The sequence below is a fragment of the Vulpes vulpes genome, chromosome 1 (genome assembly GCF_048418805.1).
Source record: "Vulpes vulpes isolate BD-2025 chromosome 1, VulVul3, whole genome shotgun sequence".
NCBI lineage: Eukaryota > Metazoa > Chordata > Mammalia > Carnivora > Canidae > Vulpes > Vulpes vulpes.
The window spans coordinates 72,608,146-72,635,626 of NC_132780.1; the positions used below are offsets into that span (position 1 = coordinate 72,608,146).

General features: G+C 46.3%; 1 protein-coding gene across 2 annotated transcripts; it reads right to left on the reverse strand.

The window, feature by feature from the left end:
• Positions 1 to 440: 440 nt before the first annotated feature.
• Positions 441 to 27,481, reverse strand: MAS1 (MAS1 proto-oncogene, G protein-coupled receptor). 2 transcript variants are annotated; one of them, XM_026018719.2, is made up of 3 exons: positions 26,658 to 27,481; positions 9,396 to 12,435; positions 441 to 2,345 (listed from the first exon to the last, which is right to left on the reverse strand). In XM_026018719.2, the coding sequence occupies exon 2, from the start codon at positions 12,397 to 12,399 to the stop codon at positions 11,422 to 11,424; it is 978 nt and encodes a 325-aa protein (XP_025874504.2). In that variant the 5' UTR covers positions 12,400 to 12,435; positions 26,658 to 27,481; the 3' UTR covers positions 441 to 2,345; positions 9,396 to 11,421. The 2 variants fall into 2 exon arrangements, with proteins under 2 accessions (XP_025874504.2, XP_025874505.2); XM_026018720.2 differs by having other exon boundaries at positions 26,708 to 27,125.

A 27,481-nucleotide genomic window follows, 5' to 3' on the forward strand; every position in this document is an offset into this window, starting at 1 on the left:
CTGGTTCTACCGTTCACTAGTTTGGGGAGATTGGTCTGTAAAATAGAGGTAATAAAAGTATGTGCTGATGAGGTTGTGAGTTTTACATACGATACATGTGTGAAGCTCTGAGAAAAGTATCTGGCAAATAGCTATTTGAGTTATTAGCAGTATTAACCTCTACCTCTCACGAAATAGGTGTGACTATTGACACAAATAAAGCCTCATGACTCTGGCTGGTTGGTGTTACTTCTGAACTCACGTGCCTTCCAAAAACTATATATATTGCTGGAAGAGATGTGGAAAATTGCATAACATTGACTCCCCCTTTACAGTTTAAAACATAAAGGGTCCCTCACATACCCAAACATAAAGCTGTTCAAGGCTCTAGAAGCAATATAGAAATTTGTTGCCTTAGCTTCTTGTGAAATATGATGGAATTGAAAAAAACTCAGACAGCCTTCATTACATAATTTTTTTATTATCAACTCATGCACAGTTAGATCATACAAAAAACTATACTATAGAACTCATCATCTTAGGTGTGCAAATTAATGATTGATAGTGTAAATGGAATGAAAAATACCTCCATTTTTTAGAGGTTAATCACCCAAGTGATGAATATTTGCTACCCTGTGATTTTCTTCTTTCGGGGTTTTCTATTTCGTTACTTCTCTGTAAACCCAGATGACGGATCTCAGGGCAGGAAGAAGGGAGAGGAAAGGGTGTCACCCAGACATCCCGGACCAGGAGCTGGATGTGTTCACTGGAAATGCTCTGAGCTGCAGAGGGAGGCAGGACATGTGTGGAGGGCATGGGGGGCTTATAAATTGGGAAAGGATGTGTGGAATGTTGGGCAGCCAAAGGCATAGGCTGTCGAGGGCACTTGTCATTCTTGAGTGTCCCATTATGTGTAGCATTTGTGGAATGTAGAGACCCAGGTCCCACAGGGGAAGGGAAAGGGGGTAGATGCAGGACATGAGTGTGTCAACGACGAATCCAGCTGTGCTCTCGCCTTGGACTTTGTAGGGACAAATCTGTGACCGGAACATCCTGGTAGTGGCGTGCGGAGGTAGCAGGTGGCAGCAGCTCAGCTTCCTGGTGGTGTCCAGGTGATGGTGGCACCGGGCGGTACGGGGAATGTCAACAGCAGCAACCTGGCCAAACCCTGCCTGATGGCGCAACTCAACCTCCTTGATAAAAACCCCAGAACTTTCCACTCTGTCCGTCATTGACGACTGCTTTTTTTTAGACGTAGCGTCACACAGCACAACACAACAGGATAACTCTATAGTTAAGCATAAGTTCCCAGAAAGAAAAGGAATAGAGTCTAAGTCACAGGCCTCTCACAGGGCTACCTAACAATCCATAGCAAGGGACGTTTCCCTCTGTTTCTACTTCTAATCCATCGCAGACCTTTTTCTTTTTTTTCAAAATATAATAAAAATGACGTGACACATGGAATGAAAAACAAAGTCATACAAAACACAAGTCCGATGTTTTAATTATTACATTTAACGGGCATGGAAATTATTCTGTCGAGGTGCCATCAAATTGTCTCAACGCCGCCTCTCAGTCTGGCCTCACTGTGGACCAGGACCCAGTCAGGGAGCCTCCCAGCGTAGAGTGGAGAACATTCTCTGAGTCGGCATCAGTCCTCGTCCAGGCTGTGAATGGCAGTGGGGGCCAGGGCTGGGGCCCTCTGGAGAAACCCTACCCTGTGGAGGTCTCCCTCATACAACAGACATTGCTGAGCTCCTAAGATACGAATGTCCTGCCTCACCTTCCCCAACAGTCCCTTCAGTGAACTCCATTGAACTTCAATGAGCACCTCCAGTCACTTGGGGTCCTCTTGTCACCCAGGAGACAGGGCACAGACAGGTTCATCAGGCATCCCAGGCCACTTCCCTAGCATTATACTTTCATCCCACAGCCAACAGCGCTATCACATGTGCGGGGAGGTGAGACTCTAGTATGTCTGCGGCCCTCAATGATGCTGTGCCCTCACCAGCATGCTCTTCTCTCACCTCAGCTCACCCACTTTAAGATGAATTACTTAATTCATGCTTATTTAAGATGAATAAGCAGAATGATTTGGAAGTTGGGAATGAAGTTGGGAATGCCAATTTCATAAGGGAAAGTCAAAGCCAGCAGGAACTCTCTATGAATGATGACACTCGGAGTGTCACCGCGAAGAGCGTGCTGCACACCGTCCTCCCCTCCTCCGAGGACGGGCCCAGGGAGAGCAGCCACCCATGGAGGACTGAGCCGGCCAGTGGACCAGCTCTATCCATGTGGGACTAACTGATGTTCCTACTTCATGTGTCGATCCTGACATTCACCTGGGAAGTACCCTTGTTCTTGGTCTGTAGAAATAAAAGGCAAGATTTTAGGTGCTGAGCTCTCCAGGAACACAATCAAGACTGTCACGCACTCATGATGTTAGTGAGTCCCTGCCTCAGTCAGCTGCAGGAAAGGAAAGGGTCGCTCGGCCCCTCAGGCCTTATCTATCTCCTCTCCCTAGAAGAAGAAAGGTAGGAAGTCCTCAGGACCTCGCTTTGATTTCGCATAAACATTCAACTACACTCAACCAGGGCTAATGAGGCTGAAGGACTTTTAGTGGTGTTTCATTGTGCTGTTATTGTGCTTTAAGGAATCTTTTTATCTTTCTACATTTGCCCAAGAGCAAATCATTTTAAGGGTACACTTTGATCAAAAGCATACATCCATAAATCAGTGTGATAATGACCTTTGCATTAATAACATCCTGAAATATTTATCCCACAACTCTAGGCAAGTCTTATGTTCCTTGTTTAAGATTGTGATAGTACAAAGCTTGCAAGTGCTAATCAGCCCAGTATTAGGAATGTTCTGGTTTTCAAATTTGTCGGCAATTAGAGTTTATTCATGCTGTACTCAAAAGCCATATGTGAGATCTTTATCTTTCTAAAAACCCAACATGAATTCTTACACATGAACATTTCATTCCTAGTCTCTGAAAAATTCCAATAGTTCCCTCTGAATCCAAAGTATCTAGTTTGGTATGACTAAATAAAATGGTCCAAGTATAAAAAAGGAATTGTAGCCAAGTTAGCTACCATAGAACATCTTTCCCTCGTTTTCTGGTATCACTTTATGGTTCACCGAAATAGAAAAGGAATTGTATTTATAGCCAAGTTAGCTACCATAGAACAGCTTTCCCTTGTTTTCTGGTATCACTTTATGGTTCACTAAGTTTCTCAGATTTATGCCAATTTCATCCATCAGATTTGAGTCAAGGTGTCTGCTGGTCCTTTTGAGTCAAGGACCACTTGCCACTGAGGAGTGGGCAATGGAGATTTGCCACCACTGAGGTCAGGATTGTAGATGGATGTGCTGCAGCCACAATAAAAGCAATTTCAGAAGACAGAATCCCAAAATATTCTCAGTCAGGGATGGCAAAGTACCACGGCCACCAAAGCCAGCTGCCACTTGTTTTTATACAACTTACAAACTAACAATAGTTATTTACATTTTCAAGTGGTTGAAGAAAAAATAATTTTTTGTGGCACGTGAAAATTACATGAGATTCCATCTTAGGGTCTGTAAATAAAGTTTAATTGGAACATAGCCATGCTCACTCATTTATGTATGGTCTATGGCTGCTTTCACACAAAAAGTGAGAGTTGAGTCATTGCAACACAGACTGTATGGCCCACAAACCCCAAAATGGTGGCTCTCTACCCCTCTGCAATGGCTTCATTGAGATCATGGAGAGCTCCTGCAGGGGAGACTACACTCATTTGAAAATACAGATTGTGTGAGGTATCGTTTAATTAGTCCCATGTCTGTGTTTGCACTGGAGATACTGTCAGTGCTACATCCCCTCCCCCGGAGTGACGTTTGTCTCCATTCCTGGTCATCAACGCTATTGGCTTGAGGCCCATCAGTGGGCCTGACACTCAAGCTTACTGTGAAGCACAGCCAGTGCCTTGAGAGTATAAAAAGTAATTGTTTTTAATGTGACAAAATATACATGATGTTAGAGTCACCATTTGAACCTTTCTTAAGTGTCCACTTCAGTAGCATGAAGTACATTTACAATACCATGCACCCATCACCACCATCCAGCTCCAGAGCTTTCTCATCTCCCCAAACAGAAACTCTGTCTGCCCTAAACACTAATTCCCCATGCCCCTCCCCAGCCCCTGGCAGCCACCCTTCCATGTTCCATCTTTATGAATTTGACTGCTCCAGGCACCTATAGAAGTGGAATCACACGGTATTTGTCCTTCTGTGTCTGGCTTATGTCACTTAGCATGATGTCCTCAAGGACTTTTTTTTTAAGATTTTTTTAAAAATTATTTTTAAGTGATCTCTACACCCAGTGTGGAACTCAAACCAGCAATCCCAAGATCAAGAGTTGGATACTCTACTGGCTGAGCCAGCTAGGGACCCTAAGGAGTAAACTACCTTTTGATTGATGTTTCCCAGTTTATGCAGAGTTTCACACACAATATCTCACTTGTATTTGGCACAACTATTTTGTGAGCCAGGGTATTTCTATACAATTAGAGCAAATGCTATTGATTAGTCCTGAAGCCACCCTGAAGTCACCTGCAGGCAGATCCTGTACCTGCCCATGACTCCCTGAGCCTCTCTGCCTCGAGGAGCTCTTGCCACAGGTTGTGCTCTGCCTGCACGGGGCAGGCTCAGAGGAGCTGGGGAGTTGTCACTCTAAGAGCGACCCTCGTCTACAAGAGGCAGGAGATGGTGGCTCAGCACCACCTTCACCCCTCCAGGAGGACAGTTCTGAGTGTCTCACAGGAGTGTCCACTGTCCCGGCCCTCCCGTACTCACTACCTCACTCTATGTTGGCTTCCTCTCTTTTCTGTCTGAATATCTCAATGTCTCCCACACTGCTTAGGGTGTGACCCCCCTAAATAAATTACTTGCACCAAATCCTTGCCTCAGGATCTGCTTTGGGGGAAACATACTGACTCTCGCACGGCTGGTAAGTAAGTCAGGCTTTAAGTCCTAGTCTTCTCACTAGTGAAAAGCCTCCTCTCTGCCTACCTTACAGTAAGAGCAGTCTCTGCCTCAGGAATTCACACTCCTGGTGTTGGCTGCAGCCTTAGAAAGGGAGGAGTGTTAGCAGCAGGTGTAACTTGCTCCTTCCTTATAGGGAGCACCTTAGGGAATGAATGACCTCAACCAGGGCTACTTGCAAAGACACTAATCTCAACTAGACTGCTTTGTAAAAGAGTTATACTTGGGGAACTAGTCCTATTTTCAGCAGGATAAAGCTGATCTGTCAAGATTGGTTGTAAATAAATTTGGAATTTATAGATATATGGGACTCAGAAGACTAGAGAAGGAGGAATAGTGACATACATATTTTAAGTGTGATAAACAGAATTGCAAAATGGGCCCACTCCAAACCTAAATGCCTTCCCATGAAAACAATGTGTTTATCTACATTGCTCAAAACTCACCAGTGTAAAGCTAAACTACATTCACAGGTAGGAGAAGGGGATGTTTTGGGAACTACATCTCAGTTTAGGGCTCCTCTAGAAAAGAGTGTTTCATTTGTGTCTTTATTGCCTGTGTCATTTGAACCATTACCTTTCCACTGGGTAAGATCTGTACTTTATATTGAGTCTGTTTTGATGACTCAGTGTATGTGCTAACACTCATATACACAGGCTTAATTATAATAATTAGTGCAAGAAGATCTCCATATCTAAGGATAATTTTCATAGAAGTTTGTTAAAAGGGAATCTTATGAAAATGAGGACCAAAATTTCATAGCAAATCCTAGGGGGAAATAAATTATCTTGAAAAGTGAAATTAGACTTATGAAAAAGTTTTTCATTTGTCTTTATCAAAACTTACTGTAATGTTGTACACCTAAAACTAATACAATGTAATATGTCAATTACATGGGAATGAAACAAGAGGGAAAAACTTGTAATTTCAATCACATGCTAATTCACTTAAGTAAGTGAGAAATCAACAGCTGATTTTTGGCCTCTTCCAAAAGCTCATTCTCAGGAAGGTTCCTCTCAAAACACGATTGCCATCGTGTTGGCAAAACTCTAGGGACATCAAGAGATCAAATGTAGGAACTCTGGATAACTTTGCCAGCTGAGCCCACAGCCATATATCAACCCCATGAAGGCACCAGCTTGGATGCCCTGCCCAGTCCAGCCTTCAGACCCCTGCTGCCTCAGCCAACATCTGACTGTAGCTGCAAGAGACCCCAAAGGGGGAGCACTCAGTTGAGCTCAGTCAACCCATAGAACCTTGAGAAATGACAATATCTTGTTTTCAGTCACAGAAAAAAAGTTAATAATTTTTGGAATAATTTTTCAATAATTTTTTAAAACCGCACCTACCAAAATTATAACTAGCCTAGGTATGAGGGCTCACCTTAGCCAAGGGCACAGTGAGCTCCCTCAGAATAAAAAGGAAGCCTATGTGCAGAAAGATGCAGCTAGATCCATAGATAAAATGTTGGTAAGATGTAGAAGATGTCTTCTAGTTGCTCCTATTCTTGTGAAAAAGAAAGCAAACTGTGAAATTGTCATCCAGGAACTCAAGTTCCAGGAAGGCACTCCTGAATGATTGATGTATGACCTGGATGTATATGGATAAATGGAGCTCGCTAGATTAAAAAGAGGGAAGAGCAAGCTATACAAAGGGAATAGCATTGCTGGGGTGACAGGGTGACTAGTGGTGTCATTCACTGAGAAAGGAATGTAGGAGGAAAGGTGCAGAACTAGACAGGTTACACTTGAGATATTTGCAGGGCATCAAGACCAAATATCCTTTAGGTGGTTGGATACACAGAACTGGAGCCAAACAGAGTCATAAATATGTAAGCGATTATGGGTCAAGATATAAACGAAGAGTGTGCAGAACAAGAGAGCAGAGGTCTAGCCACAGAATTAAGGAAGACACGGCCATTTAATGGGGGGGAATAGGGAAGAGCAAGAGAAGAGGTGCGAACCCTCCAAATCAGTAGGCTAAGATTAAAAATACAAGCTAGAGGGGAAAGTGGCCAACTAGAACTCAAGAGAAAAGACATTTTCAAGTAGAGTATGGTCAGTGTGTCCAGGGACACAAAAGGTATAAGTAGAAAAGAGCCCATGAGATGTGGCAATGTGGAAGTCACTCTTATTCCAAGCTGGGCCAGCTTTGGTGTGGCAGTAAGGTCACAAGCCAGCTGGCTGGTGTGGAGCAGTGAATCATAACAGAGAAAGAATGGAAGAGCCTTTCCAGAAGGTTCTCCGTGAAGTGAGGGAGATGAGAGAGTCGTTGAATAGGACTGTAGGAATTGGCTTTTGTTTTTTGACAGTTTGTGTTAAGATGGGAGTGACCTGAGCCTCTGAGGAGGCAGTGATCCCAACACCACAGCAAGTAAGGAGCACCTGCTCTTCCAGGGCTGAGGCCGCAGCTGTGAGCAAGAAAAAGTCCCTGCCCTCCAATAGCTTATCCTCCAGACTGAACAAGCCTGCAGATAGACCTGCAACATGACCATGTGATGAGCTCTGAGGAGAAACTGAGCCACGTGGGGAGGAAGAGGATGAGAGGCTGGTAGCCATGTGTGTAGTGGCAGCGGGAGCTCCCCTGAGGTGACATCTGACCAGAAGCCTGAGGGAGGAGGGGAGGTGAGCAGAGACGGGGTGGAGGGGGTCGGAGGGAGGGGGGCATTCCAGGTAGAAGGGACATCACTGAGAAAAGCCCAGAAGTGGGAGTGTACTTGGCATCTTCAAAGGATTGCAAGGAGGCAGGTGTGGCTGGAGAAGGAGCCTCACTAACCCTGAGGACAGTTAGGGAACTTTGATCACGTAGAACCCTGTGCAGACCACTATAAAGACTTGGATTTTTACTTAAAAACAAAAAACAAAAACAAAAGCCATTGGCTGCTACCAGGACTAAGATTACTGAGAGGCCAGTAGACCGAAAAGTGTGGAAGGGGAGAAAAATCTTCAGGCAAGAGAAAAAGGAATAGTGTCAATGAGCTCACCCTGGAGCATTAGAGATTTGTTGCCTAATGGCCTTGATTTGTTTTCAGCAATCTGTGAGGAAGCTGGTGAGGAAAGAGTAGCAATGAGGGGAAAGGCACTCAGATAGAGAGATGAGGAGGGAGAGGGTTTGAAAGACCTGCCCAGGGAGTGATTCGTGAAGAGGGACCGAGCTGTTAGCACCTTGACTCTGCAGGACCCTCCACTGACAGGGGCCGGGGCTCTCTGTGCTGTTCAGAGGGGGACAACCAGGCAAAGGGCAAGTGGGAGAGCAAGGAGGCAAGAGAGTCAAGGAGCACAGTTGGAGTGACTGACCCAGGGACAGCAGAGACACAGATGACACAGAAGGGACTCGTAGATGTAGTGGCCATAGATGCTGGAGACAAGAGGTCTCGGTGCATCTAAGTCCAAGGCGATGAGCGTCCAAAAGTGACTGATGTGAAGGCCAGATGATGGTCAGAAGGCAGACTTGGGGGATTTTTATTTTCACGAGTAGATTGGTGTGTGTTGCTCTAAGGCTCAGAGTGTCACCCAGAAAGGACAGGAGCTGAGGTCACCCGGGCACCTGGCCACCTCATGAGGCCAGTGGATGGCTTGTGGATAAGAAATTGGAGTGCCACTATGGCAAAGCTGGATGTCCGTGAGAAAGGACTCAGAAGTCCTGGGGGCTATATTCCAAGAGTCTTGGAGAATGTGATGACAGAAAACCAAAGGCAGCAGCATCAGAGAGAAGAACGGGATGGTCAGCAGGACCACGTGAATCTCCAAGGTCTGCTTCTCCAGCCACCCACGGAGGTGAGAGGGACTGGCCCTGCTTCTCCCTCCTGCGGTGCGCTTGCCTTTGCTCATGCCGCCCTCTGCTGCGGATCCCCCCCCCCCTTGCTCCTCTGAAATCCTACCTGCCCTCAAGCAACCAAAGGGCACCTCCATGAAACAGTCCTTCTTTGCTACAAGATGGATTTTGCCTTCCTCTTGACCTCAACACAACTTTGTTTAGAACGCTCCCTTATCATTGATTTGTGTGGAGCTTGGACCTGCAGATATTCCTTGCGTGGGGGCTTCCACGTGCTCATCTTGACCTTGTTCACATCATGGAGTTTGGCACAGCAGACTATCCATGAATATCTGTTCCCTTCATCGAGGACAATCATCATAACTGAACAACTTTCTCCCTGGGCCCAGGGAAGTCTCAGAAACGGCACCCCCACCCTTCCCCCCAGCCTGCGATGACTCAAGCAAAGGGTCTAAATGCATAAGGCGTAGAAATCACCCCATCTACCTCCTCCATATGTGCATATTTACTTAAATCTTCTTGGTTTACTTTTAACTTCATTCTCACTTTGGGAAATAGGTTTAGGTAGGAGAGAGGAATTCATCCTTACAACGTTGAAAAACTCTGAATCTTACCTGTTTGCAAGGCATTGCTCTTTAAAAGGTCAGAAGAAGTTTTATATTTATGATCACATTCAATTTCCCCACTTTATCTGCAGGAAGGCAATCAACGGAGGCTTCTTATGAGTTTGCTGTATTTTCCACGAGTGAAAAGTCCTTGTTTCCCAGGGGTTTTTAGGTTCCTCTTTGAGACCAGAGATCCCTTTAAGATAAGATGAGGCCAATCCCTTTTTACTACCCCTAGAGGCAAGCACAGCACCAGGGAGATGGTGGCAAACAGAGGAGAGCCGCTCTGACCTCCATATTCTGTTCTTTCCCAGGGAAGATGCTCTGTTTTCCATCAAAAACAAGATCATTCTAAATGTCAGCACTCCACACCCATCTGGGCTCCTGAAAGCAAGCTGCCTGGTTTCTGAATCAGATGTCATCACCCACTGAAGAGCCGCCCGCCTCCCATCTCGGCTGGGTGGGAGGGACTTGCGCATCTTCCCCAACAAAGCTGCCCCCATGATCAGATCACAGGCAATCATTTCTTTCCAAAGTCAGAGGATGGAGAAGAAAGGGACAGAACAGAACCCTTTCATCAGGGCTTCTCTACCCTTTGGAGACAAACAGTTAAGATAAATCCTAATGCACTCATTTATGGGCACGAACATTTTACTCTCCTAGAACCACACAAAGAGTTGCCACTTTCATGGGGTGCCTGGAAGGGGGCAGAAGGAAATGAAACAAAATCATACAGTTTATGGGCTACGATGGTTTCCTAGGTGAGTCCCAGGACGTGCTGTCTGAAGACTCACACACAAGTCACGGCAGGCGAGCGGCAGAGCACTAAGATATTGATGAAGCCCTGCAAAGATTCTCTTGGGAAAAATGCCTGGGTCCCCTCTGAGTTATGGCCAAAACTCTCACTAGCCCCTGCTGCCGGGCCTCCTCCCCAGGCCTAGCACAGAACAGTGCTCAGGAGGAGAGGAGGCTCAAGGTACAGAACCCTGCATCTGGCTGCAGGTGAGAACTCTGTGGCTATAAATAACCCATCACTTGCCCGCGGGGTGGGAGGGGAGGCTCCGAAAACAGTCACTCTCACAAACTCGTGAATTAAGTCCCATTCATGAAAACTTATGTCAAGCAAAGGATTTCCAAACAGACTTTCATTACATCAGGCATTCCCACAGAGGGAAGGAAAAGCCATGAGAAACTCCCCTACTGGTGGCCAAATGTTTTTCTTCACAATCTGAAATAATGCTCTGACACACGGCTGGTTGGGTGCTGTGACATCTGCAGATGTTTCCAGTAGAGGTGTCGTGCCATGAAAAGCTTTCACGCTTTAAGCAGAAAGACCTTCATAAATTTACATTCAACATTGGAAAACACATAACAATATTTGTGCGTGACCGAGCTCTGTGTGTGTGTGTTTGTGTGCATGTTACAGAACCGAAGTATGTCTCTCTTCTTCCACTTCAGGGAGGAAAGACTAACGTTTATTGAGCATTGACAATGTGCCAAGTGCTCAGCATATCAAATCTCCCCGTTTCACCCTCGCCACAACCAGGAGGGATGGACTATTCCTATTAAATATCCTCTAAGTGAGGACGAGAGGCTCTGAGAGGTCAAGCACTTGCCTGAGGTCCCACAGGCAACAAATGACAGAGTCAGTCTGACTCCAAAGCCCATGTCCTTCCTGCTACACTGGTCACCTTCTCAAGTTCCAGCAGATGCTTTTGTTACCTTTTCCTGTACTCATCTGTACGCCTTCCCGCTAGAGCAATTTCTACAGCTCAAGGGAAATGCTGCTGGAAGAGCTGAGGAGGAACAGAAGCGTTTTTTTATGGGTACAGAAATGATAGCGGTCCAACACATTTTTAGGCTTTTTCAGAAGATACAGTGCAAGGATATTGTCTTATCATTAATTAGTATCTCATGCATATGGGATGCGGCATCCTTCTGTGTCATATTTAGGACATCCTTAAGTGGTATTCCAAGCACAAAGTACAAATTATCCGTGCCCACCATTTTTGTCCACTGTTTCCCGCCACCGTCCTCAGACCACAGTCTCAATTGTGGTGGTGTTGCCATTGTCTTCCTGGCGCCTGGGTTGCATTTCATCTTTGAAAGCCCTGGTCAGAACCACTTTTAAGGACTCCTTGAACCGCTTCTTCCTGCTGCTGCCCACGAAGAAGTAAATAAAAGGGTTGGCACTGCTGTTGATCGTGGAGAAAAGAAGAGAAATATGGTGCAAGTTCCCAAAGGCTGACCAGTACTCGTAATACAGCAGGTACAGGAGCCTCATGGGCATGGCGAAAATGAGGAATATGATGATGGTGACCATGATGACTATGTACAGCTTCGAGGAATGGGCCGTCCACGTGTTCTTTCGGATCTTGATCACCAGGATGGTGCTGGACACCACCATGAGAGGAGTGAAGACCAGGAAGCTCAGAATGGCTATGAAGATGATCACCGCCCTGCAGTCACTTCGAGAGTGACTCTGCCCTTCACTGTCAATGCACATGACATATTCCATGGTGGTCACCAAGCACGAAAGTGCCCACAGGAGGGCACAGACAAACGCTGACTGGTGCTTGGGGCGATGACATCGGTACCAGATGGGATACAGGACAGACAGGCACCTCTCCACACTAATGGCCGTCAACAGATAGAGGCCCGTGTTGTAACCGAATAGGAAGGTCACTGATAATGTGACAATCGTGTAGTAATAGCCAGAGGAGAGCTCATAATCTAAAGCATAGTCGACAGACAGAATAAAAATACAGAAGAGCAATGAGATGTCTGCAATAGACAAGTGGGTGATGTAGACCGTGAAGGGATTTCTTCTCATCCGGAAGCAGAGAAACCAGAGGAGGATTCCGTTTTCAACAAAGCCCAGAGGGGAGATGCTCATAATTACCCAGTGCACGACTGGGATTTCCCGACGCAGGTCCCCGACCGAGGTGTTCCTGGCGGTGGAGGCGTTCGTAGACTTCTCATCAACGAATGACGTCATGTTCGGCTCATCCATGAGGAGGCCTCAGGCAGGGGCTCTTCAGGTAATTTTCTATAAATAAGTCAAATAAAAACAAAAAAGACATCCTGAAAACTGATGCATTGAGGGAGGAGGGGAAATTTCAGCAATGGATTGTAAACTTCATGTTATGAGCAACTGTGTCTAACTGGTTGTCCAATTATCTTTCTGACAATGATAAAAGCAGACATTTCACCAGAAAAGGGAACCGATCTCATGACTTTTTGGTCCTCCAACAGCCCTTAATTCCATATTATTATTTGCTTATAGGGGATCCCTGGGTGGCGCAGCGGTTTGGCGCCTGCCTTTGGCCCAGGACGCGATCCTGGAGACCGAGAATCGAATCCCATGTCGGGCTCCCGGTGCATGGAGCCTGCTTCTCCCTCTGCCTGTGTCTCTGCCTCTCTCTCTCTCTCTCTCTCTCTGTGTGACTATCATAAATAAATAAAAATTATTTGCTTATAGCTCAGTGCCAAAAGGGTTCCAGCAAAAGCAGGAAGGTCAGAGTCCCTGGTGTCCATTTCTGGCCTGGCCCAGGCTTTCAGAATGGTGTCTTGAAACTCCTTTATCTTCTGCACCTCTATCTCCCGTTCTGAGGACCCAGATTGTATTCAGGTGCAAAGACAAAATTTTTGTTTGCTCAGTGGTGTCATTTTTTTTTTAACACATAAAGTGCCATAGTGATGGATAAAGGAGAGGGAATAACTAGCAAAATGATGTTCAAAGTGTCCCAATATTTTTGAAAGTGTGAATAATGAGAAGGCATTTATCTTATGTGGTCTCAGTATCTGTGTTAAAACTGGGCACCTATCCACACGAGGTGTGGCATGCAAACCAACAGTCTGAGTGACAGATGGTGAGCCCTAACAAGGTGTGGTCACATCCTCACAAAGCACAGGCCAGACCGTGCAAGAAATCACTACTGACAGACATTCAACAAAGCACTAGCTTGACACCAATAAAAGCGCTAAATATTTGAGACTGCAAAGCAAAGATCCTCAGAATCTTTCTATCACATGTCTATGAATTGCAAAATAAATATATGCACATCCCTATCCTCTTCCTGTTATGTAATAAATACACAGATGCCACTTCCTCCACTGCAGAGAGGACAAGGTAGGCAGTGGCACAGATCCTTGGTGCCAACTTTAACTCATCCTCGACTTTGTCAAAGTCTTGTTGTTGTTGTCATTTTGACAGTGGCAGTAAAATACTGTCTTTGACCTTGGAGACCAAGATCCCTACTTGTGCAAAATAATTAACCATTAGGAATTTGATCAAACCAACTGTTTCCTGAAGCAGAGAAGTGTGGGGATGCAGTATTTTTTGATGCTTGCACATCTCAGTGATATTAGATGTTTTCAGGATTGAGTCAGCAGAACCCCGGCGTTGGTACAATTCTGCGCCTGGAGCTCAGTACAGCTGTGCCTGACACCCGGATTAGCAGGCGGCCTGCTGAGAAGGACAGTTACCTCCCTAGTGGAGTGATCCAGGAGCCCTAGGGGCCTCTGACTCCACTGTCATGATCCCCCATCTCCTGACTAGCACGTTCCTCTGGTGCTCTGATAAGCTGCTCTGATGAGGTCTGGAAATTATTTTCACTGGAGCAAGTTCTCCTTCTATTTCATAATTAAACAGGAGAAATAGATCCCAGTACCCTTGGGAGCCCAACACAAGAACCAGAATTCAGAGCACTATGGCATGGTTGACCAAAGACATGCTGTAGAGACCAGCCTTTGTTAGAATTTTGTAGGTAAGACAGTCATGTTCTCCAAATTCACCCATCAAATATTTATTCAGAGCCAACTTCCTGCTGGGCACTTTTCTAGGCATTGGGACACGGCAGTGATTGAAGCACCAACCTCTACATGTTCTATCAACATGTCATGCTGAATTTTTAAGTCCATGGGGGTTTACAGACGCACTGGTGGGCTCTAAGGTGTGCCCCACAGCTTGCTCTTTGTATGTTTCCCTGGTCCTTTCTCTCATTCTCTTGATTATTTTACATGCTGCCTCTCTCCTTAAACCCTCCACCTCTCCTCACTCTTAGCTGCTGATCTGGCTTCTTACTTTGTTGAAAAAGGAGATATTGTGCATTCAGAAAAGAGCTTCTTCCAACTTCTAACACCCTGGCTGTCAGCCTACCTGCCTAGGTGCATCTTTAACCACATCCCCTGCCTTCCCTTCTGCTCTGATGAATAAATTATGCTACTAGCTAAAGCCAGCAACTCCACCAAGCTCCAGACCCTTAAGTCATGAATCATCAATTATTTCTTTTCTCCTGAAAAATTCTTATTAGCTTATCAACTTTCTCCAAACCCCTGCAGCCCTTTCCAGTTACTGCTCCATTTCTGCTTGAATTTACATAAAATTTACTCAAGAAGTTGTCTATACCCATTGTCTCTACTTGCTTTCCTCCAATCCTCTCTGGAATCCATGTTGGTTAACCAGGCTCTCATTTTCTCCACTCTACTGAAACGGCTCTTATCAAGGTCAGCAATGACTCTACCGTAGGGTCCATTTCCAATTCTCATCAAATTTGAATTTGAAGTAGAAGTGAGGACAGTTGATCACACCTTCATGAAACACATTTGGGTTCTGGACATCATACTCCCTTGGTAGTCTCTTACCTCTCTGCAGATCCTTCTTAGTTTTTTGTTTTGTTTTTTTTTTTTTTTTTTTTTGCTTCCTTCTCTTTATCTTCCCAACCTGTAAACTTTGAAATGCCCCAAGGTTCAGTCTATGAACCTCTTCTCCTTTATAATTACCTATATTTCACAGATAATCTCATTTAGATGCATGATTTTAAATCCCACTTGTTTGTATATAATACCTGCAATTATATCTCCAGCCTACACCTGTCTCCCCAACTCCTGACACTACTAGCCATCCTCACTTGCATTGGCTTTTCTTTTCTTTTTTTAAAGATTAACTTACTTATTATTTGAGAGAGAGGAGAGAGAAATGGGGGAGGGGCAGAGGGAGAGGGAGAAACATTCTCAAGCAGACTCTACATTGAGAGTGCAACCTGGCACAGCGCTTGATCCCATGACCCAGGGACCATGACCTGTGCCAAAATCAAGAGTCAGAGGCACCCAATGCATAGGCTTTGCAAACTCAATATGCCTCTCCTAACCCACTCCAACTGTACCCACCAGTACGTCTGTAAACCCCCATGGACTTAAAAATTCAGCATTACATGTGCTTTTCTCCAGCTATAGTTCAGCTGTCTAGGTGTGAGGCTGATGAAGGAGTGGGGCTGGATGTAGCCAGTACCAGTTTTCCCAGGCTGGCAGAAGAAGGGCCAACAGGATCAGGCCACATGGAAGGGAATGGTTACAATGATGGGCTACAGAATTCAACAGGTTTAGTAGAAAAGTGAGGTCGAGAGATTGATGACAGTGAATAGGACAGCTGACAAGTGCAGAACATAACCATGGGAAAAAATGGGTAGGAAAGCATGGAGGACAAGGTCATTTAAGGTGAGATCAGGACGTGGAGCTGGGCTTTGGGAGAATTATCTATATGAACATTGAAATGGCTGGGGAATAGTGGAATGTGGTTAGGAAAAAAAGACTGTGAACCAGGTACCAAAATCTTCAAGGAATTTGGGAACACAACCCAGGGGTATATGAATACTCACAGTGAGGAGGGTCATAGGTAACATAGCTGGGTATTTTGTTGTTGGGGGTGGTGTTTTAGAGGCAGAAAATAGGAAACAGAGTAGTCTGGAGTACCAAGAGGTAGAGGGTAAGAAAGGTCTAGATTGGCACTAGCCAGTAGAAAGATAATGCAAGCCACATGTTTAATTTAATTTTTTCTAGTAGCCGCATACAAAAAAACTAAAAAGAAACAGGCGAAATGAATTTTAATAACTATTTTATCTGACTCAATGTGTTCAAACTATTATTTCAACATGTAATCAATATAAAAGATATTAATGAGACATTTTATGTTCTTTTTCTCACAGTGCATCTTTAAACCTCCATCTCTAAGGGCACATCTCCCTTGATACTAGCCACATTTCAGAGGCTCAATAGCCCCACCTGGCCAGTGGCTACCATACTGGCCAGCTCAGGTGGAGAACCATTACAAAACCAAAATACCTTGTACAAGGAAGTCAAATGCTTTCATTTTTTCATAACTAACCTAAATCAAAGACCAGATATGTAAAATCAGAACCTTTCTCACTTCTAATTGAATTCTAATCAGAATGTTTAAGAAAACTGACTAGAACATTTTTCTGAAGCAGGCTTACATCCTTGAACGTCTCACAGACCACAGCACTGTTCAGCTTTCTCCTACTCGTTATGTGCAAGAGAGCTGTCATGTATTCCTCATAAGCTAGGAAAGGCATTTCAACACATGAGATCCAACTGTATTTTTCTTTTAAAGTCAAACCAAAGTAATCAAATTCCTTTCCTGGAGAAAGAACACCCTATGCCCATTTTTCAACAAACATTTAGGTTCCTGTCACTGTCCAAAGTGTTAAGGATAAAGAAATAAATAAGACATAGTCTTCACAGTTTTGTAGGGGAGACAGACAGAATTAAATCTAATTCAATGCAGGAAATGGAATGAAGGAGACCTTGACCGCATGCCAGGCAAGCACACAGCAAGAGGCAGTGTCTCAGGCTTTCGAGGAAGGCTCTACAGGGCTGAGCTTTGAAGGGTCAGTAGGAGTTTGTTAGCTGAGGGAGGGAAGAAAGACATTTTAAGAAAAAGGGACAGGGATGCCTGGGTGGCTCAGCGGTTGAGCATCTGCCTTCAGCTCAGGTCATGATCCCGGGGTCCTGGGATCGATTCTCTCACTGGGCTCCCCGTGGGGAGCCTGCTTCTCCCTCTACCTGTGTCTCTGCCTCTCTCTCTGGGTCTCTCATGAATAAATAGATAAAATCTTTAAAAATTAAAAGAAAGAAAAAGGAACAGATGGCCTGAGGTATGGAGGCGGGGGGGCATGGGATGTTGGGGGTGGGGTTCTAGAAGTCTGATGGACCCTGGGCGGACAGCTGGGCTGAAGCATGACAGCCAGGGTTTGATGCTTCTCTAAATGTTAGGCTTCTTCTACAGGCAATGTGTATCTAGCTTGGTGCTTAATAATGAGCTGGGATTGCTTAAGAAAAATGTAAATGCCAAGACCCCATTGTTTCAGAAACCCTGGGGAATCTATAATTTCATAGCTCAGGGGATTCTGGTGCAGGTGGGCCAGGGGCCATGGTTTGAAAACCTCTGCCATTGCTGAGCCATGAAAGGCTTCAGCACAGGGTTGGGATCTGACCTGAGCTGTGTTTTAGAAAGGTTACCTGGGGGCACCTGGGTGGCTCAGCCCATTAAGTGCCTGCCTTCGGCTTAGTTTATGATCCCAGGGTCCTGGGATGGAGTCCTAGATTGGACTCCCTGCTCAGCAGGGAGTCTGCTTCTTCTTCTCCCTCTGCTGCTCCCCCTACTCATGCTCCCTCCCTCTCTCTCTCTCTCTCAAATAAATAAATAAAATCTTAAATTAAAAAAAAAAAGGAAGGTTACCCTGGTCCTTGTCTAAAGGCTGGATGGAGGGAGATGATAGATGGAGCAAAGGAGCCAGCGGGGGCTGCTGAGAAGTCCTACTGAGAGTAGGTCCTCTTTTTTTTTTTTAAGACTTTATTTATTTATTCATGAGAGACACAAAGAGAGAGAGCGAGGCAGAGACACAGGCAGAGGGAGAAGCAGGCTCCACGCAGGGAGCCCGACATGGGACTCGATCCTGGGTCTCCAGGATCACACCCTGGGCCAAAGGCAGTGCTTAACCGCTGAGCCACCCGGGCTGCCCAGAAGTCCTGCTGAGAAATAATAAATAGGATGATGGCCAAAGGAGGGAATGGATTCCAGTTTGGAGAAGAGCAATCAGGCCTCCGTGACTGTGAGGGGACAGGAGAAAGGGGGGGCCAGTGGACCCAGCACCCACCTGATGGGGCTGCATCAATGAACTGCCGGTGGCCGAGAGCGGGGCCGGAGGGAGCGGCTAGGACAGGACAGGACAGGACAGCCGGGGACAGAGAGCCTGGTGGGCAGCGCACGAAGCGTGGGAAGGGCGCATGAAGGCGGGAACCTGCACCCCAGGGCCTGCGCTCTTCCGTAAGCAGAGCTGCATCAGACAAAAGGTAATAGGCACACAGGTGAGATCTTCGGGACGTTATTTATCACTGTGCGTTTGCCTGGTTGTGAACTCCAGATGCAGGAGCAACCAACGGCCTGGCCTGCCCCTCTCCGCTGGTCCTGGGACTCAGGCCTGGGCCGTTGGAGGTATCTCCTGGTTCCCTGCACCTGCCAGCCCATGCGCCTTGCCCACTCTGGTGATCTCTCTCCTCCAATTGCCTCCACGGCCACGACACTCCTCCTGGCAGCAGAGATAAAGTTGCATCTCCTCCACTAACCTGCAAACTCATGGAAAACAGGGCTCTATCTTATTCATGTCTGAGTCTCCAGCACTTGGCACACAGTAGGCATCCAAGGACTACTTATCGAATTATTCCAAGAAATGAAGCCCATCACAGTGGTCCAAGAGAGAAAACCACCACCTCCAGCCCAGGACACGTTAATAAGAAAGTTCTGTCGCAAAAATCCTGAGGCAGATTTTGATGATGATGTGATTGGAAAGCAAATAAAAATCCCACAAAAACTGATTCTTATTAAAAACTAATGATAACTCAGGGCGCCTGGGTGGCACGGTCAGATAAGTGTCTGCCTTCAGCTTAAGTCATGATCTAGGGGTCCTGGGACTGAGCCCTGTTGGGCACCAGGCTCAGCGGGGAGTCTGCTTCTCCCTCTCTCTTTGCCCTCCCACTCCCCTCTTCTGCTCTCCCTCTCTCAAATAAATAAATAAAATCTTTTTTAAAAAAAACAACTAATGATAATCCTCCACATTGTTTTGTTAGAGTGGGGTTTTATTTAAATGACACATTGCTAAAAATCGCATTCCCGGTCTTACCGGACCAAACTGAACTTCAGCCCCTCCAAGGAAATAGCAGGTGGTAAGAAGCACCTTGGACGCAGCTGGTCCAACATGCTCCCCACCCACCCCCTTCCTGGGGACTCCCTATCACCCCTGAGGGTGGATGGCTAGGACACGTGAGGCTGGGCAGGATGGGGAGAGTGGAAGGGGAGTCCTACAGACCACCTAGCTCAGAATAACACATGGCAGAGTTCTCAGAAAACCCTGAAGATGGGGGCGGGGCATAATTGCACTACAGGATTAGCACTTGTCTCCATGTCCTCGCAGGTCTAGTGCAATACTCTGGCCAGACATGCAAATCACTTCTTTTTATACAGCTCATTTTTAGAGAGACATCATATTTGCAGTAATGCCTGTTACCTAGTGGAAACCATCTGGGGAGAAAGGAGAGCTCATCCCTACAGCCCTCTGTGCCCTGATGTGGTCAACAACCCAACACTACAGAAGATCTGGGTCAGAGCAGACTATAAGCCGAGTGGGGGATGGCACTGGTGTTGGTAGGCAGTACTAGTGGCATCACAGAAGCACCTTCCTACCTTGCCTTCCTTCTCATAGAACACTTCTGGAAAAAGCAATATTAGGGCAGGAGAAAGCAGCTGGGAAGGACGTTACAGTCCAAGGGATCTTCCGTTCGAGTTAACTTTGGATCCTTTAGTCAGCTCCAGAAATGATAAGGAAGGCATTGCAGCCCTCTTATATAGGGGAAAATGGAAGGATTAGTAAGCAGGCCACGATCAGAGCCGCTGTGTCACACGGCTCCCCAGGGCCTTCACCTTGTCTGCGCTCCTGGGACTCTGCAGGGGATCGGGGCTGAAAGCTCATGTGGATCCCCATCCCAGAGCCCGCCAGGGCAGGAACCCAGATCCCCATCCTAACTGAACTTTGACCATTCTCCCACTTAAAAAAAAAGAAATCTGAAACCACTGTCTGACCAAACCCCCTCATTTTAGAGACCTGTCAAAGGAAGCCCATGGTAGAGACATTGGGAGAACCCATCTCACAACCACCTGGAGGGAGCCCTCTCCCTGGGAGCTTCCAATTCTGACTCCTGACCGCCTCCCACTCTGCCCCGGGGCTGGACCCTATTTTTAAGACTTTACCTTTTATAGCCTGTTCTAGTCTGCCTCCAGTCTTCCTACTCAAGGAATTGAAGGCATCAGATTCCCTAATGTTATAGGGGATTTTTTTTTCCCCACAGACTTGATGACTTTCTAATTGTGACTTTGCCAAGGTAGGACCCACGGCTGTGTGCTCTCTGCCTTCAAATTCCACTAGGAGTCGAGTAGCCACAGGCGCTGGTTGAACAGCCTTGCAGGAGACTGGGCTCATTCACCAAGAGATTCGCACCCCCTGCCCAGGCTTATTTTATATCTCATCACAACACAAAATGGGGGTATTTTCAAAATGTTATTTAGATGGGTTCTCTAATTATAAAATAGTATGTGTTCAATTGAAGAAGATTTGGAACATTTTAGTGGGGAAAAAAATCACAAGTAAAACCACCAATCAAAATTAATCTGATTTAAAAAAAAAAAAACAAAATTAATCTGATTTAACATTTTGGGATATTTTCTTTTAGTCTTGTTTCTATGCCTCACGCATGCTCCTTTTTAAAATTGAAATTGCTTTTTTAAAAAATATTTTTATTTATTTATTCATGAGACACAGAGAGAGGCAGAGACACAGGCAGAGGGAGAAGCAGGCTCCCTGCAGGGAGCCCAATGCAGGACTTGATCCCAGGACCCCAGGATTATGCCCTGAGCTGAAGACAGATGCTCACCCACTGAACCACCCAGGCGCCCCAAAATTGCTTTTTTAAAATCTGTTTTGGTGTCCTGCTTTTTTTTCTACTCATACTCAACACCATATTATAAACATTTTCTCTGTTAGCATGTACTCTAAAAACATGACTTTACTAGTCACTATTTGGATGAACCATAATTTAGTTTTAATAATCCTCTAACCCTGGACATAACAGTTGCTTCTGATTCTCATCATTATTTCTAAAAACAAACCACTCTAATGAACTTCCTTGGATGCAAATTTTGTGCACATCTTTAATTATTTCCCTAGGACATATTTCTAAAAGCGGAATTACTGGATGAAAGGGTATAAATATTTTTGAAGATTTTAAAGCATATTAGCAAGTTGTCTTCCAAAAAACACCAGACTGATCACGTGGACATCTACAGTATGTGAGCACTAACCTCCCCCGCCCCGCCACAGCATATTTATACATATACTTTCTGCCCCCACATAGGGCATCTCCATATTTTATAATTTGCAAAATTGGTAGGTGATAAAAGATACCTCGTTTTACTTTGCATTGATTTGATTGCTAATGAGTTTGGATGTTCTTTCACAGTTAACATTCACTTCTCTTTCTTCTTTGATGAATTATTTTTCCATGGTCACGTGTCTTTTATTGAAATGCAAGAATTCTTCACAAATGTAACAGTTTGTCACACATGGGACAGATTCTTTTACACCAGAAACTGGGGTATTTTGTGGAAGCGGAAAGAGGATGCAGCTTGGAGTCTTCTTCACACCACCTCCTTACTGCTACAAGTCTGCCTGCACTCTGTTGGTCATGGATGCTTGGAGCTTGGAGGAATTGGGTAGATTCTGCAAGCTGCCCTGTATTTCACAGGTGAGAAAGTTCAGCCACAAGGAGCCCAAGACCACATATTTAGCTTAGCAGCAGGCCGCAGTTACCAGAACCAGAGCCTACATGGCCCAGGTCCATGTGGGCACTGTTTCTACTCCCTACGCCAGTTCTTTGTCAATGGTTCATGTATGTGGGAAGTTCACTTACTCGTACATGTGATCAGGAAAACTTTTGGGACATTTAATAATGGTCTTAATGTCATCAGAAGCCATCACCACCATCAACTTGATTGTCAATAATGGTCTTTACTAAAACCTCTAAGGATAGGCTTTATTAAAGCTTATTTAGAGACACCTGGGTGGCTCAGTAGTTGAATGTCTGCCTTCAGCTCAGGGAGTGATCCCAGAGTCCTGGGATCAAGTCCCACATCAGGCTCCCCACAGTGAGCCTGCTTCTCCCTCTGCCTCTCTCTCTGTGTCTCTCATGAATAAATAAATAAAATCTTTTTTTTAAAAAAGCATATTTAATAAAAAGATGAATTATTTATTGTTATTGAAGGATAATAACCGTTTATTAAAGATGAATATTATTTATTAGAGGATAGATTTTTATTTATTAAGGTGTCATCTACCCAATGCCAAACTCATAACAACAAAACAGGAATGAGTTGCTTTCAGTTTCTTCTGATCCTCATCTCTTCTGTGAAGCAGAGTGACCCAGAGCCATCACCACTATCAACAAACTCTTCTATTAATGAAGGGGCCACCATACTTCACCCTTTTAGGTAATGATCATTACCTAAGTCAGAAGGGAACATGCAGATTATGTCCTTTCACGAGGATAAATAATAAGAATGAACTGCATCCACTCATCAGCATTGTGCTTTTTAGATGGGTCCTCCAAAGGGGAGGTGATTTCGCTCTCACCCTGCCCCCCTGTTCATGTACAGCAGGTTATGGACTCTTACACTGTGTCTCTGCCGTAGGCTCCATGAGGACACCATTGCCTAGACATGCTTTCTCCCCTCCGGCTTTCCTCCTGGCTGCCTGCAGCTTCTTTTCTGTATCCTTCCCTGGATCTCTACTTACACAACTCCTTGGGCTGCCGGGGTCCCTCGCTGACCCTCATCCCTTCATACTCTGCAGACTCTCCCCAGGTGGCCTTGTACAACCCCCTCATTCAATGCCACCACACTCTGGTGACACCGAAATCTCTAGCTCTAACTCGGACAGCTCCCCAAAATATCAGACCCTATAACCCCTAGTCCCGGATGTCTCCAGCTGGGCCTCTCTCAGAGGCACACCTGCCCAGCCGACCCAAAACAGAAATCGACCTTCTTGGCTGTTCCATGCTTGCTCTGGTACTCCTAGGCTTCTAAGCCAAAAAACTGGATGTTTTCCCAGGCGCTCCTCACTTTACATGTTCCCTGCACCAATCCCTGTTCCATGTTATATGTACTATATGTTGTATTTTATTCAAATTTATTTACTCATTTGAGAGAGAAGAAGAAAGAGGGAGGGAGAGCAGGGGGAGAGGCAGAGGGAGAGGGAGAACCTTAGGCAAGCTCCCCACCGAGTGACCCTGAGATCATGACCTGAGTTGAAATCAAGAGTCAGACATTCAACTGACTGAGCCACCCCAGTGGCCCTTATATGCTGTATTCTTACAATGAAGTAAGCTGGAGGAAAGAAAATGCTATTAAGAAAATCACAGGGAACGGGCACTGAAGGGGGCACTTGACGGGATGAGCACTGGGTGTTATTCTGTATGTTGGCAAATTGAACACCAATAAAAAATAAATTTATTATTTAAAAAAAAGAAAAAGAAAATCACAGGGAAGAGAAAATACTTGTACAGTACCGTACTGTAGTCATGGGGGAAAACCTGCGTGTAAGTGAACCCAAGCAGCTCCAACCCATGTTGTTCAAGGGTCAACTGTATATTTGCATATATATATGCAAATTATATATATTTACATATATATGTAATAGATTCCCATCAGCATCTCTGATTTCACTCCAACACCACTGAGTTCAGTTTAGTTTCTTCCTCTCTATATATACCTCTCCCTTCTCTGATGGTGAGAAACTTGGCCCCCAGTATCCTCTACAGATATACTTATTTGATCCATCTACGTGTGGGTAAATCACCCCCTACATCTGCCACTGCCCATCCCCTGCCCCTGCACAGATGCTCCTTCCACCTTGTGAGGCCACGGCTGCCACTGCCCTCCTTGCCGGAACACACTCCTCACCCAACAGAAGCTCTGGCCCTGGTGCCAGGTCCCCTCCTGCCCCCATGCTGATGCCCTTCTTGCCCTGCCATGTCACCACCACCATCGCTGTCACCTTGGCTGGGCTGCCCCCCTGTGCTCGCGGCTCACCTGCTCAGGCCCCAACAGCTCACACAAGCCATGGAGAGCCAGGTTGGTTATAGGAAAGAGTGTACTTAGCCCCCCACCTCCCTCTCGCAAAAAATCAAAAGAATTACAGGCAATTTGGCATCTGAATCCAAAAGAAATGTTTGAAAAGAGAGATTTGATGTGGTTCAAATCGCACCGCAGAGATGACCGTCTATGCTGCCTCTGCCTAAGGCTGCTTTGCCTCAAAGCCACAAAGTGACCACTAGATGCGAGTCCTAAGTAAAGCAGCTTGGCTTCACATAATTGGTATTTCCAGGTATTTCTGAAAGGCTGGAGTATAAGTAAATCTAGATATTGAAAAGTACTTTGCCAATGAGAGTCTCGTGGAAACGCCAGACTGAGATAATGGATCGGCAAGCAGGGAAAACCAGCATGGTGGTTTCCATAGATGTTTAAGGATGTGAGCTTTGCAGAGCTGTGTCCTGGCAGGTCTACTTGAGATTGCCACATGCATTTACCTGTGCATGAACGTGACAGGCACAGGTGGACAGTGGAGCTGATAGATAAGCAAGAAGAGTCAAAGAAGGCCAAGAGTTGTGGGGTTTCTTTAGCTTTATTGGGGCACAGAGCAGAGAGTTTTCAATGCTCTACATTTTGCTTGCTGAAGTTTTCTCTAGGGATCTAAGAAGCAAACATGCTCTTTCACATTCCCATTCCATGGCCACAGTCCTCCCATTGTCCTGGATTCTCAACCTGATACATCACTCTTAGAAGAGAAGGAAGGAAGGAAGCAGTAGGAAGGAAGGAAGAAAGGAGGGAAGGAGGGAAGGAGGGAGGGAGGGAAGGAGGGAGGGAGGGAGGAAGGAGAGGGAGGGAGGGAGGGAGGGAGGGAGGGAGGGGGAGGGAGGGAGAAGGAAGGAAGGAAGGAAGGAGGGAGGGAGGGAGGGAAGGAAGGAGGGAGGGAGGGGGGAGGAAGGAAGGAAGGAGGAGGAAAGGAGGGAGGGAGGGTGCGAGAGAGGGAGAGAGGGAGACAGGGAGGGAGGAAAAGGAAAGAGAAAAACCAACAAAACTCAGGCTGCATGGTGGGTCATCTGAAACCTTTTTTTGTTCCTCCGCAACCAAAACCGGAGATCTGACCTGAGGCTGGACCTCCCAGGTGTGCAGCTCCAGAGGAAAGGGCAAATTCTGCCCTCTGTGTATGTGCAGTAACCTGGACAAACAGAAACCTATTTGTGAGATGGAATTTCCATGGCAGGTAAGGGATCTGACGGCAACGCGCAGGGCAGGAACATCTGTCCTGGTATTACGTGCCTGGTTTCCAGCCTCCTACCACGCGAGCCATCTGCATGGAGAAGCAAAACTTTCTGCTCCCTTTCCAAGTGTACAGCAGGATCAACTTACAACACCGGTCTCAGGATAGGGGGGTGAGGGGGCTGATCCTATCCCCTAGAAGACATTCGACATGTCTGGAGACTTGAGTTGTGACAACTGAAAGGAGAGTCTGTTGGCATGTAGTGCTTGAGGCCAGGGATGCTGCTGGACACCCTACAATGTACAGAGCAGCTCCCCACAACAAAGAATTATCTGGCCTGGATGTCGTGGTGCAAGGTTGGGAAAATTTGCTCTAGAGGAGGGCTTGTTACCACCTCCTCACTGCTGCTTACAAAGCAATTGAACAACACCCTAGACATTGTTTCTGCAAATTATCCCCACCGCTGCCCTGGAAATAATTGCCAAGATGCATCAAAGATAAGATGGGGCAGGAGATTTCTTTCATCAGAGCCTGGCCACCCATGGGCTGCACATCTGAGTTTATAAGTAACAGAAGCTAGTGCTGATTCTGCTGCCCACCAAGGAAAGGCCCCCAAAATAAATAAATAAACAAATCCAGCTAGCCTCTGGCCATGCCCAATTGCCTCTAGTCCAGTGATTTCCCCAGAGGAATCAGATATAGTAACAAGCCTTTCAGACCCCAACTCTTTTATCATTCATAACAACAAATCAAACGGCCTTGAACACCCCCCAAGTCCACATCACACTCAGGAATCAAGCCTAAGCTTCTTGCCTCCATCACGAGTCAAAGAGAAAAATCTAACACAGAAGTTTCAACCCCAAAGTTGAAAAACAGCGTCTGAGGACAGTTCGCCCAGCAAAGAAGCAAATTTTCCAAAACAACAGGCAGCCAGGAAGATACAGAGGTTTTGGCCAACACACACCAAATATCTAACACGCTATAAAAACAACCGGCACAGAAAGAGTTGCCCGGGCAATAGGTTTTTGAAGAGGGAAAATCTTACTCTGGTTGCCAAGGGCAGCTGAACAGTTAAGACCTGGGGTGCAGACTCACTAGCTCCATTTGCTCAGGGAGGGTCAGAGGTGGCAGCAGGGGTGGTGCCCCTTCGCGTCCTGGGGCACCGCTGCCCCGCCGGCCTGCAGGGTCTCCGGTCCCCACATCTCCGAGGACGGCTGCAGCCTCCTTCTCTGAAGAAATCAGAGCTGCTCTCCCACTGCTGAAAATATTTGAGATGTGCCAAGCAGATGGTCCCACGCTTATCAGCAGAAGCTGCGCTTCAAATGGCATCATTCAGTGAAACACTCAAGTGAAAATCTTCACGCTGATCCAGAGTGGGAATGAGCTGGTGCTTGACCCACCCCCCGAGCCCTCAGGGCCAGCCGGGACTCAGGGGACAGGTGACCCAGAGAGATGTTCCACAGAAGGGCAAAACCACGTGTGTAGCAGAAGGACAGAACGGCTGACAGCCCTCACTCAGCCTGGATGGAGCTAGCCCACTGGTCTCTGCAAAGCTCTTTAAGCCTCTGTTTTCTCGCCTGTAAAATGGGGCCACTCATAGCACCACAGAACATTGCGATGAAGAGATGAGATGCAGGGGCAGAGCTGCACAGCAGGGGACAGGCTGCTCAATAATTCAGGGTCCCTTCCCTCCCTACAGCCCGTGTTGGGAGTCACAGCCTGGGCTGGCGTGCGAGCACGATGCAGTGGAGAGAGAGCCCGGGAGCTGGCTTCCAGGGCTGTAGGGATGGCGGGGCCCAGACCCCTTCTCCGCCTGGCTCAGATACGAGCCCCTTGAGCAGCTGCTCCTGTGACGTGCCTTCTCGCCCC

Bases quoted from the DNA above. Each gene is read 5' to 3' on its own strand.
- MAS1 (XM_026018719.2), bottom strand. From the start codon at position 12,399: ATGGATGAGCCGAACATGACGTCATTCGTTGATGAGAAGTCTACGAAC.